Below are 15851 nucleotides of genomic sequence, written 5' to 3'. Positions count from 1 at the left end.
CTTAGGAATTGAATCCTGGACTGAATCCAGACTGAATTCAACAATCGTTCTTGAACGTAATCAGAATGTGAGCTATGTGCCCGGACGTAAACATTCGAGATATCTGTGTAAACGCTCAGACGCTTCTGTTACCGAAGCGAAGTAACTCGGACTTTAGGGATTTTACTTTGTCATTTAATAAAATGTATAACGTTTAAAATCTGTGTAAAGCTCTCAATTGACCACCGTAGTGGACTATAGCCTAAACACTGAAGGAAACACATATCTATTAGTGGAACATAAAAAATGTTGCATATAACAATGGCCTTTATTAAAAATAAGTACGCAATTGGGAATAGAACCCGGCACTGACAGACTGGCATCAGAATAAACGTTTAAAAACAAATCTTAGTCAGAATCAGAACAAAACGTTCAGCATTCGCTCTTGAATGTAATCAGAATGTGAGCTATGTGCCCGGACGTAAACATTCGGGATATTTGTGTAAACGCTCAAACGCTTCCGTTACCGAAGCGAAGTAATCCGGACTTACTTCAGGATTTAACTTAACTGGTTTCTTTTTTCGCAAATTCAATCTTTCGTTCGCAGAATAAGTTACGAAGTGGTTTTATGTTTGTTTACTTATTGGATCTGAGGTTCAAATTCATGTTGTTTTTAAAGTTATGCGTGTATGTAATATATTTTTTTAATTCTTACATGTTTAACATTAAAGGAAAACATGTTGATTAAATTCTATATCTATGAAAATTCCATATAAAAAGTACTTAAAGGTATATTATGTCAGGATGGTTGACTATAGTCTAGCAGACAAGTTATTTTTCAACGGAACCCGAAATTCAAAATAAATCTGCAAATCATATCATCAAATATATGGTATATTTTACATTTTTTTAGATCCCAGTATATCTTCGTATCCAAGTTCTGATTTCGTGGTGACTAATATTAGTGTATATGCCAGGAACTCGACCACAGCCGATTCCAAATGAGGAGATCCCAGCCAGCATACCCCGGGACACTGCACCACCCCCGCTGTCACCCTATATAGAAATGAAATAAATTAAATGTAATTATACAGCTAGCCATTGTTCTGTGCAAAAAATACTAAGTAGTAAGTAAAAATACTAAGACATAGGTACATCTCATATTTGTTTCTTATTTGACGACCCGCGTGGCGGAGTGGTCACCATACCGGTCTGACACGCAGAGGGTCCGGGTTCGATCCCCGGCCAGACGGATTTCTAAATGATGAATTTAGATTTCTGTTTCTGGGTCTGGGTGTTTATGTATTAGTCTATGTGTGTGTCCATGGCACCCACGACACAGGGAATCCTAGTGTGCGGCTGTGAGTGTAGAAAGCGTTTTTGTCTTTTTGTTTGTTTATTTTTTTAATAAATTTACTACTGTAAACGGGGATGCAATCCACGTAATTTTAATTCGCCACTGCCACCCATAGGTATCTGTAATCAATCCTAGATGAGATGACATTCCTACCTGAGGTTGGTCAAAGATGCGTCGCTACCCCTGAATACTAAGTAGGAACGCCTCCAATTTTTTTTTATAATATAGTAGTTAATATAGTATAGTATAGGAGTAGCAGACGAGCATGCAGTTCGCCTGATGCAAGTGTCTACTGCCGCATATGGACATCTGTAAGCAACCCCAGATAGGATTAGATTCCTATCTGACATAGGCCACAGATGCACCACTGAGGACTATGCTAGAACGCCTCGGAAAAGCATGCCTCCCTTACCACACCCTTCAAACCAGAACACCCTTTAGCACTGCTGTTATAAAGCAAATATAGGTGTGATAGTGGTGCCGCCGGAATCGAACCACAAAAGGTTTTACCTTCTAATATACGGAAAAGCACATAGGCTTAGATTTTTTGCTATATTTATATTATCTGTGCACAGAACATATAAGGTAATATGATACCTGACAAGCATCCCTTACTTCATCCCCCGCGCAGAACATTCTAGACGTTAATGTGTTATTGTACCAAAATTCTTTCACCGCTTGACAACGGTCAATTGCCACTTGGTTAACTTGCACTTGTTGTAGAATATCTGCATAGTCACCCTGTCAGAATTTATAAAGTATAATATAAAAGTCAGGTAACGACTAACGATCCTCAGATAGGACTCTAATCTTATCTGGCGTTAACTATAGATGTCCATCGGCGACAGAACTTAACATCAAATGAACTATATACTCGTTTTTTTTATAATATAGGGGTAGCAGACGAGCATGCAGTCCACCTGATGGTAAGTGTCTACCGCCGCCCATGGACATCTGTAATCAACCCCAGATAGGATTAGATATTCCTACCTGAGGTCGGCCACACATACGCCGCTACCCCTGAGGACTAAGCTGGAACGCCTCGGAAAAGTCTGTCTCCCTTACCACACCCTTCAAAACGGAACACAGCAGCGCCTAACACTGCTGTTATTAGGTAGAAATGGTTCGTTTACTTCAATTATATAAAAAATGGCCACGTGCGAGTCGCACTCGCACGCACGGGTTCTGTACTACCAAATTTTCATTTTTTTTATTTTTTAGTATTTGTTGTTATAACGGACACCGTATACCCTAGTCTAGTAATACACGCTCTGTAAGAAAGTTAAATTTCTATCTATCATGGTTTAAGTGATAGAGCGCTGTGTCAGACAGACAGAGAGTGGAAGCTTATTAATAGGGTTCCGTTTTTAAACTTCAAAATCCTAAAATGCTCATTAGAGCTAGCTCATTAGATGCTAATTAGATAGAAATGAGTGCGGCAGTGGTTTAAAGTTTAACCACGAAATCTTCTATTTACATTAACGTATTAAATACCTTCAAATATTACCTTTTCAACAGGGTATCCCCACCCAGACACCAGGAACTCCTCCCCACAGTCACCATCACAAATCTCAATATCAGAAACTGATTTACTGAAGAAAAGTCGTCTCATCAGCCCCAGGAGTTGTACATCATAATCATATTTATGTTTGATCCCATATCTTGGATGCACCAGATGCTTTACCACCCTCACTCTTGGACCTCGTAGCCTACGTCTACTACCGACTCTGATAAATTTGTGTGCACTGGAAACAGATTTTTTATAAGGAGTTGCAGTCAAGCATGCAGTCCTGATGGTAAGTGGCTACAGCTACCTATGGACATCTGTAATCAACCCTATATAAGATTTAAAGGCGGAAATACCCTTTCTGGTGCGAATCCGGCGGCACCACCGCCACACCTATTTCTGCCTCATAACAGCAGCATTAAGCGCTATGTTCTAGTTCGAAGGGAGACATACTTTTCCGAGGCGTTCCAGCTTAGTCCTCAGGGGTAGCGGCGCATCTGTTGCCGACCTAAGTAAAGAATCTAATACTATCTGGGGTTGATTACTGATGTCCATTAGCGGCAGTAACCACTTACCATCAGGTGGACTGCATGCTCGTTTCGCTGCAAAAAAAACTGCAAAGTTATAGTAAAAACTGTTTTAATGATGTTACCCGCAATGAGCTGTGGTAATTGCCCATTTCTTATGTATGAGGACACCCCCACAAATATCCCCATAATTCACTTGGTACGGGACCTGGTCTATGGTAACATCGTGGCCTCCTATGATCCTGAAATATTAATCTTATATATAAAATTCTCGTGTCACAATGTTAGTTACCGTACTGCTCCGAAACGGCTTTACCGATTTTCTCCAAATTTTCAGTAGGTCTGTGAATCAGCTACTATCTATTTTTCACACCCCTAAGTGATAAGGGTTGTTCACCCTTAACATTTTCTTATTTATATGGCAACACAACGTTTCCAGGGTCAGCTAGTATTTTATAGAGTAATTGGCCAGGTGCAAGTCAAACTTGCACACGGAGGGTTCCGTACAACCAAAAATATTGATATTTTTTATTACAGTTCAATAGATAAAGCGAAAAACGTCGAAAAATAACGGTTTCTTGTATGACGACTCCATTTATTTTCAACCTTTTAAAGTATTTTTAAGTATTAGTTGATATAGAGGCCACTCTTATACATACTATGTAAAAATTAAGTGTTTATCTATTATGATTCAGGAGATAGAGTTCTGTTATAGACGGACAGCAGAGCAGTGATAGCCTAGTGGTTAAGAAACTCGGCCTCTTGATCGAGAGGTCCGAGGTTCAAATCCCAGGCACGCACCTCTAATTTTCTAAGTTATGTGCGTATTAGAAATTAATTATCACTTGCTTAAACGTCACTTTCATACCTGAGAAATCTAAAAAAAAAAGCTTTTAAAGGTATGTGATGTCTACCAATTCGCACTTGGCCAGCGCGGTGGATAATGGCCTAATCTGATTCTGAGAGGAGATCCGTGCCCAGCGGTGGGACATTAAGGGTTGATGATGATGATAGACGGACAGACGGACGTAGAGACAGCCAGACAAACATCCTGCCAGACAGCGGAGGCTTAGTAATAGGGTTTTGTTTTTACCCTTGGAGTACGGAACACTAAAAATCACAGATGTAGATTTTTTAATTACACTTGAAAACATGTTATTTTGCCTTCCACAGCCCATGTCTATTACTATCAATTTCTGTACATATAAACGGAGTCATAAAGCAGTCATTTTATTAATGTATTTCCAAGGATACTAAAATATTTATTTAACCAAGTATAAAAGCCAAAATACTCACGACCGAACAAAATTCAATTGGGCTATAAATAAAGTAATAAATATTACTTCGGCAACCATTAGATAAGAATTAATTACTTATTTCAATTAACGATAAATTTTATAACTTTATAGGAAACGAAATTAATTGATCATATAAAAATCATTTTCACTTTTACGACCCACGGTAAGGAATTTCTAACATTATTCTATCACTCTTGTAAGAATAAGGTACTCGTATAAAATCAAAATCATTTTTTCAAAATCGATTCGTACACAACTGTTCTTCTTCAGTCTTAAAATACATAATCTAATGTTGCAATTAGGCTGTTTTACTTTCGACTTTCGAAGTTATTTGCGTATCAAAAAATGGTTATCACTTGCTTTAACGGTGCAGGAAAATATCGAGAGAAAATCTACACGCTTTGAAAATTATTGAAAAGAATTTGTAAAGGCATGCCAAGTCTACCAATCCGCAATTTATCACCATGGTGAACTATGAGTCTAAAACCCTCTCAATTTTTAAAAGCCCCTTTTGTAGTACCACACCAATTTTATCGTGAAGCAGCGTTGAGGGCTTGGATGGCGCCTGGCTTACATATGGCAACCATCTTAGTCCTCGGAAGTGTCAATGCATCTGTGATGAGCTTAAAGTAGAACGTGTTCAAGTTGGAGTTGGTTTGGAGATATCCATGGGTGAGGCGTTCATACTTAGTTCTCTAAGGCCGCGTTTCCCAACCTGTGGTCTGCGGACCCCTGGGGGTCCGCGAGTATATGTATGGGGGACCGCGGTGTCATCACCGGACCATACATAAATTGCTCATTAAATGCAAAATGAAAACGAAACGCAAACGAAAACTCAGCAAACCAGTTGTATTAGAAAAATGTGATCTAAGCACATGGTATTTTAAAAAATTAAAAAAGATGCATCCAATGATGTATAACACTATTATTAATGTATATAAAAAAAAAAAAAAACAAAAACAAAATACATAAATCGGTCTTTCAAATTATGTTATGGCTGGGATAGATGTTTTTTTTGCTCTAATTTTATTAAGGGGGTCCGTGAAAATGTGCTTGATTTCCTAAGGGTCCGTGGACTGAAAAAGGTTGGGAAACGCTGCTCTAAGGTAACAACGCGTCTATGGTTAGCCTCAACCAGGACTCTTATCCTATCTGACATTTACTGCAATGCCCATACAGTAGCACACACAAAGATTAAGTGCTCGTTTGCATTGAATTATGAAAAAATGTATCTCCAACATGGGTTCGTTACAGAAACAGCTATTTTGAAAAAATCCTTTAATTCCTAATTAATCCAATTTGAGACCGGTGACCTCCGATATCCAAGATCTGACCTTCGCCACTTTACTGTACACTCCAAAAGACCCTGGAGTGGCGCACCCATAGCCAAAGGACACCATACCCAGGAGCCGATCGTAAGCTACAGCAGGACCTCCAGAGTCACCCTGGAAAAAATAAGCAGAGCCAAAATTGTTATTGTCGCTGGTAGAGCTTTAGCCCTCTCTGCTACTGTCCCTCATTACTCTCTTGTGAAATTGGTAGTATTACCTCCATGAGACAAGATTAAAAAGATATCCATGGGAGGCACAGGTTACTAAGCCTCAGGTGGACTGCAAGTTCGGTTAATTCTTGTAAAAAGAAGACTAAGCGACTCTTAGTTACCAACACGCACAGATCATCGTGACAGGGTAAGACTTCCTCGTTTTAGGAAATATCTGCACTCCTAGCTGTAGATTTTGGGTTGATGAAATATTTTTTAGTAAATAAATATCTCTCCTTAGATTCCAGTGACTTTTTGATGTTGAAATGGTAAGCATCTATCATCAGAAACCTCATATCTTGTTCCGCTATTCTTATATCTTTAATTAAGAATCTCGTATCATTTGTTGGATGTGTCCAAGAAAAAAACTTACGATTAATTTGACACAATAGATACATTTATCAAATCTACCTGGCAAGCGTCTTTCTTCCCTTCTGAGTATCCAGCACAGAACATTCGTTGCGTCAACGCGCCCCTGAAGTACGGGAAGGGTACATGTTGACAGTTCTCTTTCGATATTATTGGCACACGAACAGCTCGGAGTACGTTGGAGTATGGACCCTGAGGAAAACCAACCAAGTTCATCTAATGATTGCTTTAGCCCGTTGACCAAGCAAAATTGCCGATTAATTTTCCGTTTGCTTTGTTGCCATTTCATCATGGCAATGGCAACTTAGCAGCTGTCATGAGCATCATGAGCCACATAGCAGTTATATTTATTTTATTTTTATTTATTTATTTATTGCTTCATTAACAAAATTACATGCAACAAAACTTATAGATAACACAGGCCAAAAAGAATAACATGTAATTTCAATTAGAAATGAAGACAGCTAGCATATAAGAGTACATAAACACACATAGATGTACACAACTAATAACATAACAAAAAATACATTACAAATTGGAAATTATAAGGTTGAAGTTATAAGGTTAAAATTAAAAATAAAAAATAAAAAGGTATTACACAGCTTTTAGATTTGGATGGCTGGGAATGGGGTGCAAGACTCTATATATTTTTCTTTTAAAGGCTTCAAGTCCATCATGAAAAAGGTCGATAGTAAAATCTTTAGCTAAAAATTCCTTCAGAAGTCTGCATAACCGAGGAAAAATGGAGTGGTGTCCTAAATTAGTTCTGTATATAGTGTGGGCAAGCAAGGGTGTAGGGTGTCGTGGTATACGCGATGGCACATTGAATTTAATGTGGTTTAAGAGCTCTATATCATCAACAAAATTATTAAGTATCTTGTATAAGAAGGTAATGTCAATTATTTTGCGCCTGTCTGATAGTGTTGAGAGATTAAATATATTAAGTCGATCATTGTATGGGTAGGTCCACAGGCCAGAAGGGATCGAGGGGCTCATTTAGCCCGTGGATTACCGACCACTAAATTACCAACTACTGAGCAACCCTAAAACTGGAATTTTTTGAATCGGTCCCTTTAGAAATTACTTCTTCTTTTAAAAAAATATTTTTAGCATTATAATACTAATCTGGAAAGTTTCGGATTAGACCTCATCTGCAAGTTTCTGCCTGTCATCTCATTTTAAGATCCAACTTCAGAAAATTTTTCAATACAGAAGATAATGTATTTGATAATTCAGACAGTCATTTTGCAAAGTCTCGGATTTAAGGATTCTACTATCAATTGCTAAGGATTCTATTACCAATTAACAGCATCAATAAATCTTTCCATTACAGCAAAAAGCCTAACCCAATCAAACTCATGGAAAGGACATGTAAACAAAACAACCGCAGTACGTACCGCGACCAATTCGTTTTAATTGACCGTCACGCCTATTTTCTTTTAACTACACACCCGCTGGTTAGCGCGATTGCTAATTATTGTGCCGTGTTTTCAGTTTTTTTAGACGACTTTAATTTGTTGGTAGTTGTATCCGGAAAATCATAAATGTTAATTGTTTTTTTTTTTTAGTAAAGAGGTAGCAGAGTTAGTGGTAAAGAGACTCGGCCTCTCGATCGAGGGGTCCGAGGTTCAAATCCCAGGCTCACAACTCTGATTTTTCAAATTTATATACGTATTAGAAATTAATTATCACGTGCTAAACGGTGAAGGAAAAACATCGTGAGGAAACCTGCGTACCTGAGAGATTTATAAAAAAAAACTCAAAGGTATGTGAAGTCTACCAATACGCACTTGGCGAGCGCGGTGGACTATGGCCTAATCCTTCTCATTATGAAAGGAGACCCAGAAAACTTCCAAAAAATTGGTACTTTCTTCTAAAATCATATTGGCTCTTCTAACTTTCGTCACTTATTAGGTTATGTGTCATATAGGTAACATATGCTCATCTTTGTATACGATCATGGGCCAGGAAATATCACTAAACTATTCGAGAGCTAGGTTAGGAAGCTACTTACATTTTCTTCAGTATTTCCCCATCCAGTTACAGTTACCACTTTCCCAATGGTCATATCTTCGATGTGCGCTATCTTGATCGGTTGCACATTGTCATCAAACTTCAAGGGCTCGCTCAGCTCCAACAGCTGGTAATCGTAGTCAAAGGGATGGTCCTTCTTCTTCGCGGACCAGAGTGGATGGATGTAGTTCTTCTTCACACCAACCCTTCGACCCTGATTGATGTACTTTGACCCTACTCTTATGTAGGCTTTCTTGCTTTTGACAAAAGATAGTTATGGTTATTTACAATTCATATTTCTTAATAGTAACGATACGTCTGATAGGTTGATATGTAAAAGTTTTGGCTTTGATTCCTAATCTATTAGTTAGAAAATCTTTATAGAATAAAAGCACAACTCGCATTACATACAAGGGTCTCCTCTGATGGATTTAGCCTACAAGGATACAAATATATGTGTGATGGAATTCAATTGAATTCCTGATCCATTTAAGTCGGATATAGATGTTCACAGAATAGCAGTTACTGCATGAGCGTGGAATTGACACTTTAATGTTATAAAAATCTAAATTTTGCGGTGGTTCAGTTGCGTTCGAAACTCGACTTATATATTTTATTTCTATCCCTTTACCTTCATTAATAACTATAACCTCTTACCCACAATGCCCAGCCGTGATCACCCACTTTTTCGAAATGATAGCACCTCCACAATTACTCCCATACGCCACATGATACGGATATAAATTCATACTTTCCACCTCAACGCCCCCGACAATTTTATCATCACCAAGATATCCATGTAAGTCATCACCTCTATAGTTAGAATAATCATAATTATCTATATTGGGCATTTCTGTCGGTTCTTCATAATTCTCTATGTCGAGTTTGTTGAATTCATCCTTTCTATACACTTTTTCGCGCTGTGATGTGGCTTCGCTTAGTGCGGTCTTGTGTGGCGCTTCTGGCACAGATATCGGGATGACAAGAAGGCCAATCTCTGAAAATAACTACGATATTAGAATTAAGCGTAAAATTGTTTATTTTTCAATAAGTATAAATAAATAAATCGACTTAGTAAAAGTCGGTTGCTTAATTCAAATCCCAATGAAACGAAAGAAACAGACTTTTCATAAATTCTATTATTATTATTAGATTTATTAGCATATTATTCAATACAAAATGTAATAAAAACTCAGCAACACAGTACGTACAAATAATATTTTTAAAGTAAAAGTTACTTTTTAAAGCGTTAATAGATCCTATTGTAAATTTTAAATTAAATACTTTATTTTAATAGATTAATTATTTATTATTGAATTTAAATTCCGATATATATATTTTTTTTTGTTAATTTATATTAATACTTAATTTTGTAATATTCTTTATAAATCTTTAAATAAATGATAGTATTTTTTTATTTGATATATTTAATTTTACGCATCGATATTTTAATAAATACAAACTTACTTTGTAAATGAGTAGGAATTATACACAGAGTAACAATAACTAGAATTGCAATCATCCTAGCGATTCTACAATCATTTCCTTACTGAAGGTATCTTACAATTTACTCATAAGGATAATGCGTGAAATTACTAATTTACTGTTTAGTTAGAAATTCGTTACTGAAAATGGGACATCAGTTATTAATTTTATTGGTGTTTTGTTTGCTTATCTAGTGGGACTGTATTAGGAGTCCATCGTGTTTTCAATTGAGTATTAGATACAATTTAATACTTATTTGAATTTTATCCTTAATAGTCTTCGAGAAAAAATCAAGACTACTTTTTTTGAATATTTATAATACAGTGTTATATTATTTAAACACAGCAAAGGGACTATAGTTATTTATAAAAATAAGGACCGTTGGAGTTTTTAAACAAACATTAAGCAGAGTCCTTAGAATTTCAAAAAAGTAGGTTCATACTTAAATATGCTTGTGTGTACAAAAGAATATATTTTTAATAAGTCAACAAAAAGTGCACTATCATTGACTATCATCTTTTATTGTCTTATTATCGAAATAAAATAATGACATAACCAGTCTCTGCATAATAATATGAAATTAATTCAACCTAGCAATTTTGAATACATGTGCTGCCATCTGTGCTACTGTGTCTTAAGTCGATACACTCGGTAAGTACGCTCGGTTGTAAAAGCGCCATCTAGTTCCATTATTTGTAAACTTACTTTTTAACATTAATTTAGTATTCCATGTATTAACAAATAAACGAAATCATAAAATACTGTTTTTTTTTATTTCAATATATATGATAAGTATTTTTTTAAAACATGGACGTCATGTTTCGCTTTCTTTTAGACCGTAATGTAGGTTGTGAACTAGCGCCACCTAGTGTCGAATAGCACGAAACTTACTAAATTGTGTATTTGGCAAACTATTCTGAAAAATTGGTTATTTTTATGAAAAGATATACCATTTATTTTACTTTTTTATTTCAAACTAACCGTCTACTATGCTACATGTTATATGAAGAATATGACTAATAAGAATAAAATAAGTGCTAACTCTTATTATTTTTTTTGGTTTAAATTTGATTTTATAACTTCAGGTCAGGCTCTCATTATGAAATATTGTTTTGAGAAGTAATTAAAAACATGTGTCTCATAAAATTATTACAGAAAAACGGACTGTTCTCGCTGACTATTTAAGTATTGATTGTAGAAATATATTATTGATGATCTTGAAACTGACAGTGTTTAATAGCCAAAGAGTGAGATAAGGAATAGTAATTTAGAAATTTAAAAGAGAAAGAGTATTCCACGTTAAATTATTTATCTTTGTTTATGATGAAAACCCTTAAAAATATCCGCTAAAATACTCTATAAATAAAAAGGTACAGCCCTTAGCGATTTGACTACGGCGACACAGTACTGCTGTCATAGTTCAAAGAGTGTAGTAAGTGAGACATACCTTTTTCGTTAACGAGGGGGAAACCTTCAAAAGGTACCCGGTGCCGTGGGAGCGACACAGGGTTATGTGGGATTCTTACCGCACTAAACCGGCCGTCCTCGGCATTGCTAAGTGGACTCCGGGATCTCCATCGGAACACAACTTGAGTCTGAACGCGTTGGCCCTTCGGGCTCCGTCCAGATTAGCTTCAGGGCCACACCGTTTGGTGTTTACGACGCTATGCGACAACATGTCGTCCTTGCTGGGGCCACTTGCTAGACGGTTCGGTCAAGGGACATACTAACATGTCCGAGGCTTTCCGACTTAATCCTCAGGAGAACCAACGCATCTATGGCCGACCTCAGGGAGGAATCATATCACCTCTTTTCTACCTCTCTTAGGTAAGTAGGTATCTTTAACTGGAAATGATTATCAGGTGGACTGCACGCTTAATACTTCAATATTTAAAACACCAAAACAAAGCATACATATTTGATGCACATACAGTGACGCAAAAACATGTCGCGATGTGTTTCATAAATAATGCGAACCTGTCATTACGCAGTCATTTGCAGTTCGGCTGCCGCTGACGGATTGATATGCAATTTAAATTCACGATGAATTGTGGAATTTTATCCGCATTACAATAGCTCAAGTGCATGTGTATTTTTTGGTGGAATTGTTATTTTGATTGTTACGTACTTATAAAAGCTTTTTACTTGACTGTATAGGATAATATTTTTCGAACGTATGATTGTATAGTCCGGGTAAAACTGCTAGTCCTCTCTGAATATAGAAATGAATCGCGTCGCCATAGTAAAATTAATAATGTTTTAATAAATTAATTTGGCGCGGATCTTTAATTAATAATTTTTTAATTATTTAGTTATAAAATAAATAATTTTTAATTAATGTTTTTTTTTGATGATTTATTTATTTATTTTTGTTTTTTAATTGTAGTCTGAGTAAAACTGCAAGTCTGCTCTGAATATAGAAATGAATCGCGTCGCCATAGCAAATTATATGACTACACCTGCTCGCAACAATTTCAGAACGGACTAGCAGTTTGGCGCGGATCATACATGCCTATACCTATGTCTCATTCTTTGTCACAAACGCCCAAGATGCCCGGTCTAAATTGTAGCAGTAACATTCGAAGGTGTAGAACCCTCTGTGATTCGACTCCGGCGGCACCACCGCCACACCTATTTCTGCCTCATAACAGCAGTGTTAAGCTGCTGTGTTCTGGTTTAAAGTGGTAAGGGAGATACTTTTCCGCAACGTTCCAGCTTAGTCATCTGTGGTGGCGGCGTATCTGGCCGACTCCAGATAGGAATATCTAATCTTATCTGGGGGTTGATAACAAATGTAATAACAAGATAACATATGCAGCCACTTACCATCAGGTGGACTGCATGCTCGTCTGCTACTCCTATATTATAAAAAAGGTGGACAGCATACACATTTGTTATTTTAATTTTAACACACATAGACATTTCATACAAATAGTGAAGCTGTGAATTTAATTAGTTAACGTCATGACGTCACGACCTTTTACGTGACGCTTATAAATCTATTCTTCAAAACTAAAATAGATCTGGTTAAGAGGCGCCTTTACAAGGCATTCCAACTTAGTTTTAAAAAGCACATGTTGCAGACTACTATTATGGGAAGATGATGATGTAAATAGTGCTAACCTAATGGTTGAACCTCGAACGCCATCGAGGGGTCCGAGGTTCAAATCCCAGACAGGCACCTATAATTTTTCAAAGTAATGTGCGTGTTACATATTATACATCACTTTAACGGAAGAATAACATCGTGAAAAAAACAGCATAACTGAGAAATCTGTACAAAAAATATCTCAAAGGTGTGTGAAGTCTACCAATACGCACTCGGCCAGCAGGTGGATCTGGATGCTCGTTTGTTACAATACCAACACTTTTTTTATAATATTATATAATATAGTATATATTTTTTATATTATTGTATAATAGAGTAGCAGACGAGTATGCAGTCCACTTCATGGTAAGTGGCTACTGCCACTTATGGACATCTATAATCAACCTCAGAAGATTAGATTCCTATCTAAGGTCGGCCACAGATGCGCCGCTACCCCTGAGAACTAAGCTGGAACGCCTCTGAAAAGTATCTCTCCCTTACCACACCCTTCAAACCATAACACAGCAGCGCTTAACATTGCTGTTATTAAGCAGAAATGAGTGTGGCATGGCAGTGGTGGTGCCGGAATCGAACCACAGAGGGTTCTCCTACCTTAAAAAGGACTTTCAATACCACCATATATATACGTTGACACGTGTTCTCAAGTACAATCTATGACTAGCGCCGTGAACTTTTGTGTTGACGTCACGACCATATGCGACGCTTATAAATATACATGAAAAGTCTAAGTAGATTTTATGTCTGATTGTAAATAAGCCACGTGGCGGATCGGTTACGCGCAAAGGATACCGGGTACGATTCCCCAGCAGGCAATCCAAATGAATTTAGATTCAGTTCTAATTCTGTTTTTGGGTACTTATCTTTGTCGAATGTGGACTGCATCACGTGGACATCTGTAATCAATCCCAGATAAGATAAGACTCCTATCTAAGATCGGCCACATATGCGTTCTTACCCCTGAGTACTACGATAAATTGTCTAATAATAAGTATGTCTCTCTTACCACACTGTAGAAGAGGCATAATGCAACCCAAAAATAGGAAAGTTTATGTAAAGTATGTGATTTATAAAACAACAATTGAAACTAAAGATCGATTATTTTTTCAGACAAAGCAGTCCTACCCAAGGAAAGTACTTACCAATAAACATATATATCAACCACAACAATAACAAAGTAAATAGGGGGGATGAATACATAATGAAATTTCGCCCTAGCCGCGCCTCGCCGCTTCGTCCGTTAATCAAAAAGTGGTGAGAACGGGCGCTGGAAAGACGTAAGAAAATGGAAATTTTCCTACCCTCCTTTTTCCTGTTAGGCACCCCCCACTCGCCTCCACCAGAGGTTGGACACCCCCCTCCTCGGGTAGGTTAAAGTGGAATCGGCTTCTTCATTTTCTTAAGTATTTCTTGTGGCGCGTGTAGAAAGAATATGAGAATGGAATTTACAACATCGACATTTAAAATCGACTCTATAAAGTTGGCTAATAAATATTTTGGTAGAATTCCTGCAAGATTTGCAGAAATTCTATCAACTACAAAATAATGTTAAATATGTATCGTATTGTATCATGCCATATCACAATACGATACGACACGATACACACTATTTATTATGTAATATTTTTTTGTAAAGTTTCACTTCTAACGTGTTAATAAACACAAATATGTTTTTTTTGTAAGTTTAGATGATAAATAAACGTCGGAAATCAACCCTAGATAAGATTTTCCCTTCATTCATTTTCAATTTCATTCATTCAACCCTAGGTGAGGGAAAACATCGTGAGGAAACCTACATACCTGAGAGATTTAAAAAAAATCTCAAAAGGTATATGAAGTCTACCAATACGCACTTGGCCAGCGTGGACTATGGCCTAAACCTTCTCATTCTGAAACCCGTGCCTAGCTGGGACAGTGATGGGTTGATGATGACGTCATTACATTTCTTTGAACAAAATACTCACTGTACTTAACAGAAGCCGTCTCCACACCACCCAGCCGCCCCCCGCCTGCATTACCGCCGGCAGCCGAATGCAAATTTTATAACACGACGCCCGTTTTCTTATAGGCATTGTCGTAAACTCGCTCCGTACTTACTTAGCCCGGTCATTTGTACTGATTGTGTTTCTATATTTTATGCTCTATACAAATTATAGAGTTTTAGTATCTATTCTGTTACTTAAATAACTCTACTTACTCAATAACTATGGTCTACGTTGTAGAGTTGGTAATGAGTTAGTTTTTTATATTTTTTCTTTTTTATAATAAGGAAGTAGGAATCGAACATGCAGTCCGTCTGTTGGTAAGTGTCTATAACCGCCAAGGTATCTGTAATCAAATCCAGATAAGATGAGAGTCCAATCTGAACTCGGCCACAGATGCTGATTTAAAACGCCTTAGATAAGTATGACTCTCTTATTACCCTTCATACCCCTGCGAACCAGAATACAGCAACATGATAACATTAATATAATGACTAATGAATATGTAAAACAAAAATTTACAACATGAAAATAATAATTAATATTTAATTGTTAAATACTTTAATGATAATTAAATGTAAAATGATCGGCTAAAACAATACAAGCCAAAGAGAGAGGATAGTAGGAAAGTAAATGATAAGACAATGTAAATAAAACCAAAATACTTTATTATAGATACAATAAAAAC

The 15851-nt window shown here is 36.8% G+C and overlaps 1 protein-coding gene across 1 annotated transcript; it reads right to left on the bottom strand.

Annotated features, from left to right (window-relative positions):
- Positions 1-888: 888 nt before the first annotated feature.
- LOC140754874 (transmembrane protease serine 9) lies at positions 889-15291 on the bottom strand. The gene is made up of 10 exons (XM_073090033.1): positions 15279-15291; positions 9248-9587; positions 8592-8847; positions 6620-6769; positions 5975-6113; positions 4667-4688; positions 3496-3612; positions 2844-3081; positions 1934-2077; positions 889-1035 (listed from the first exon to the last, which is right to left on the bottom strand). The coding sequence occupies exons 1-10, from the start codon at positions 15289-15291 to the stop codon at positions 889-891; spliced, it is 1566 nt and encodes a 521-aa protein (XP_072946134.1).
- Between the last annotated feature and the right edge of the window lie 560 nt (positions 15292-15851).

The sequence above is a fragment of the Epargyreus clarus genome, unplaced genomic scaffold, assembly GCF_041222505.1.
Source record: "Epargyreus clarus isolate Ecla_fem2 unplaced genomic scaffold, WU_Ecla_fem_2.2 ptg000031l, whole genome shotgun sequence".
In the NCBI taxonomy this organism is placed as follows: Eukaryota; Metazoa; Arthropoda; class Insecta; order Lepidoptera; family Hesperiidae; genus Epargyreus; species Epargyreus clarus.
This window is presented reverse-complemented; position numbering and strand designations above follow the sequence as displayed.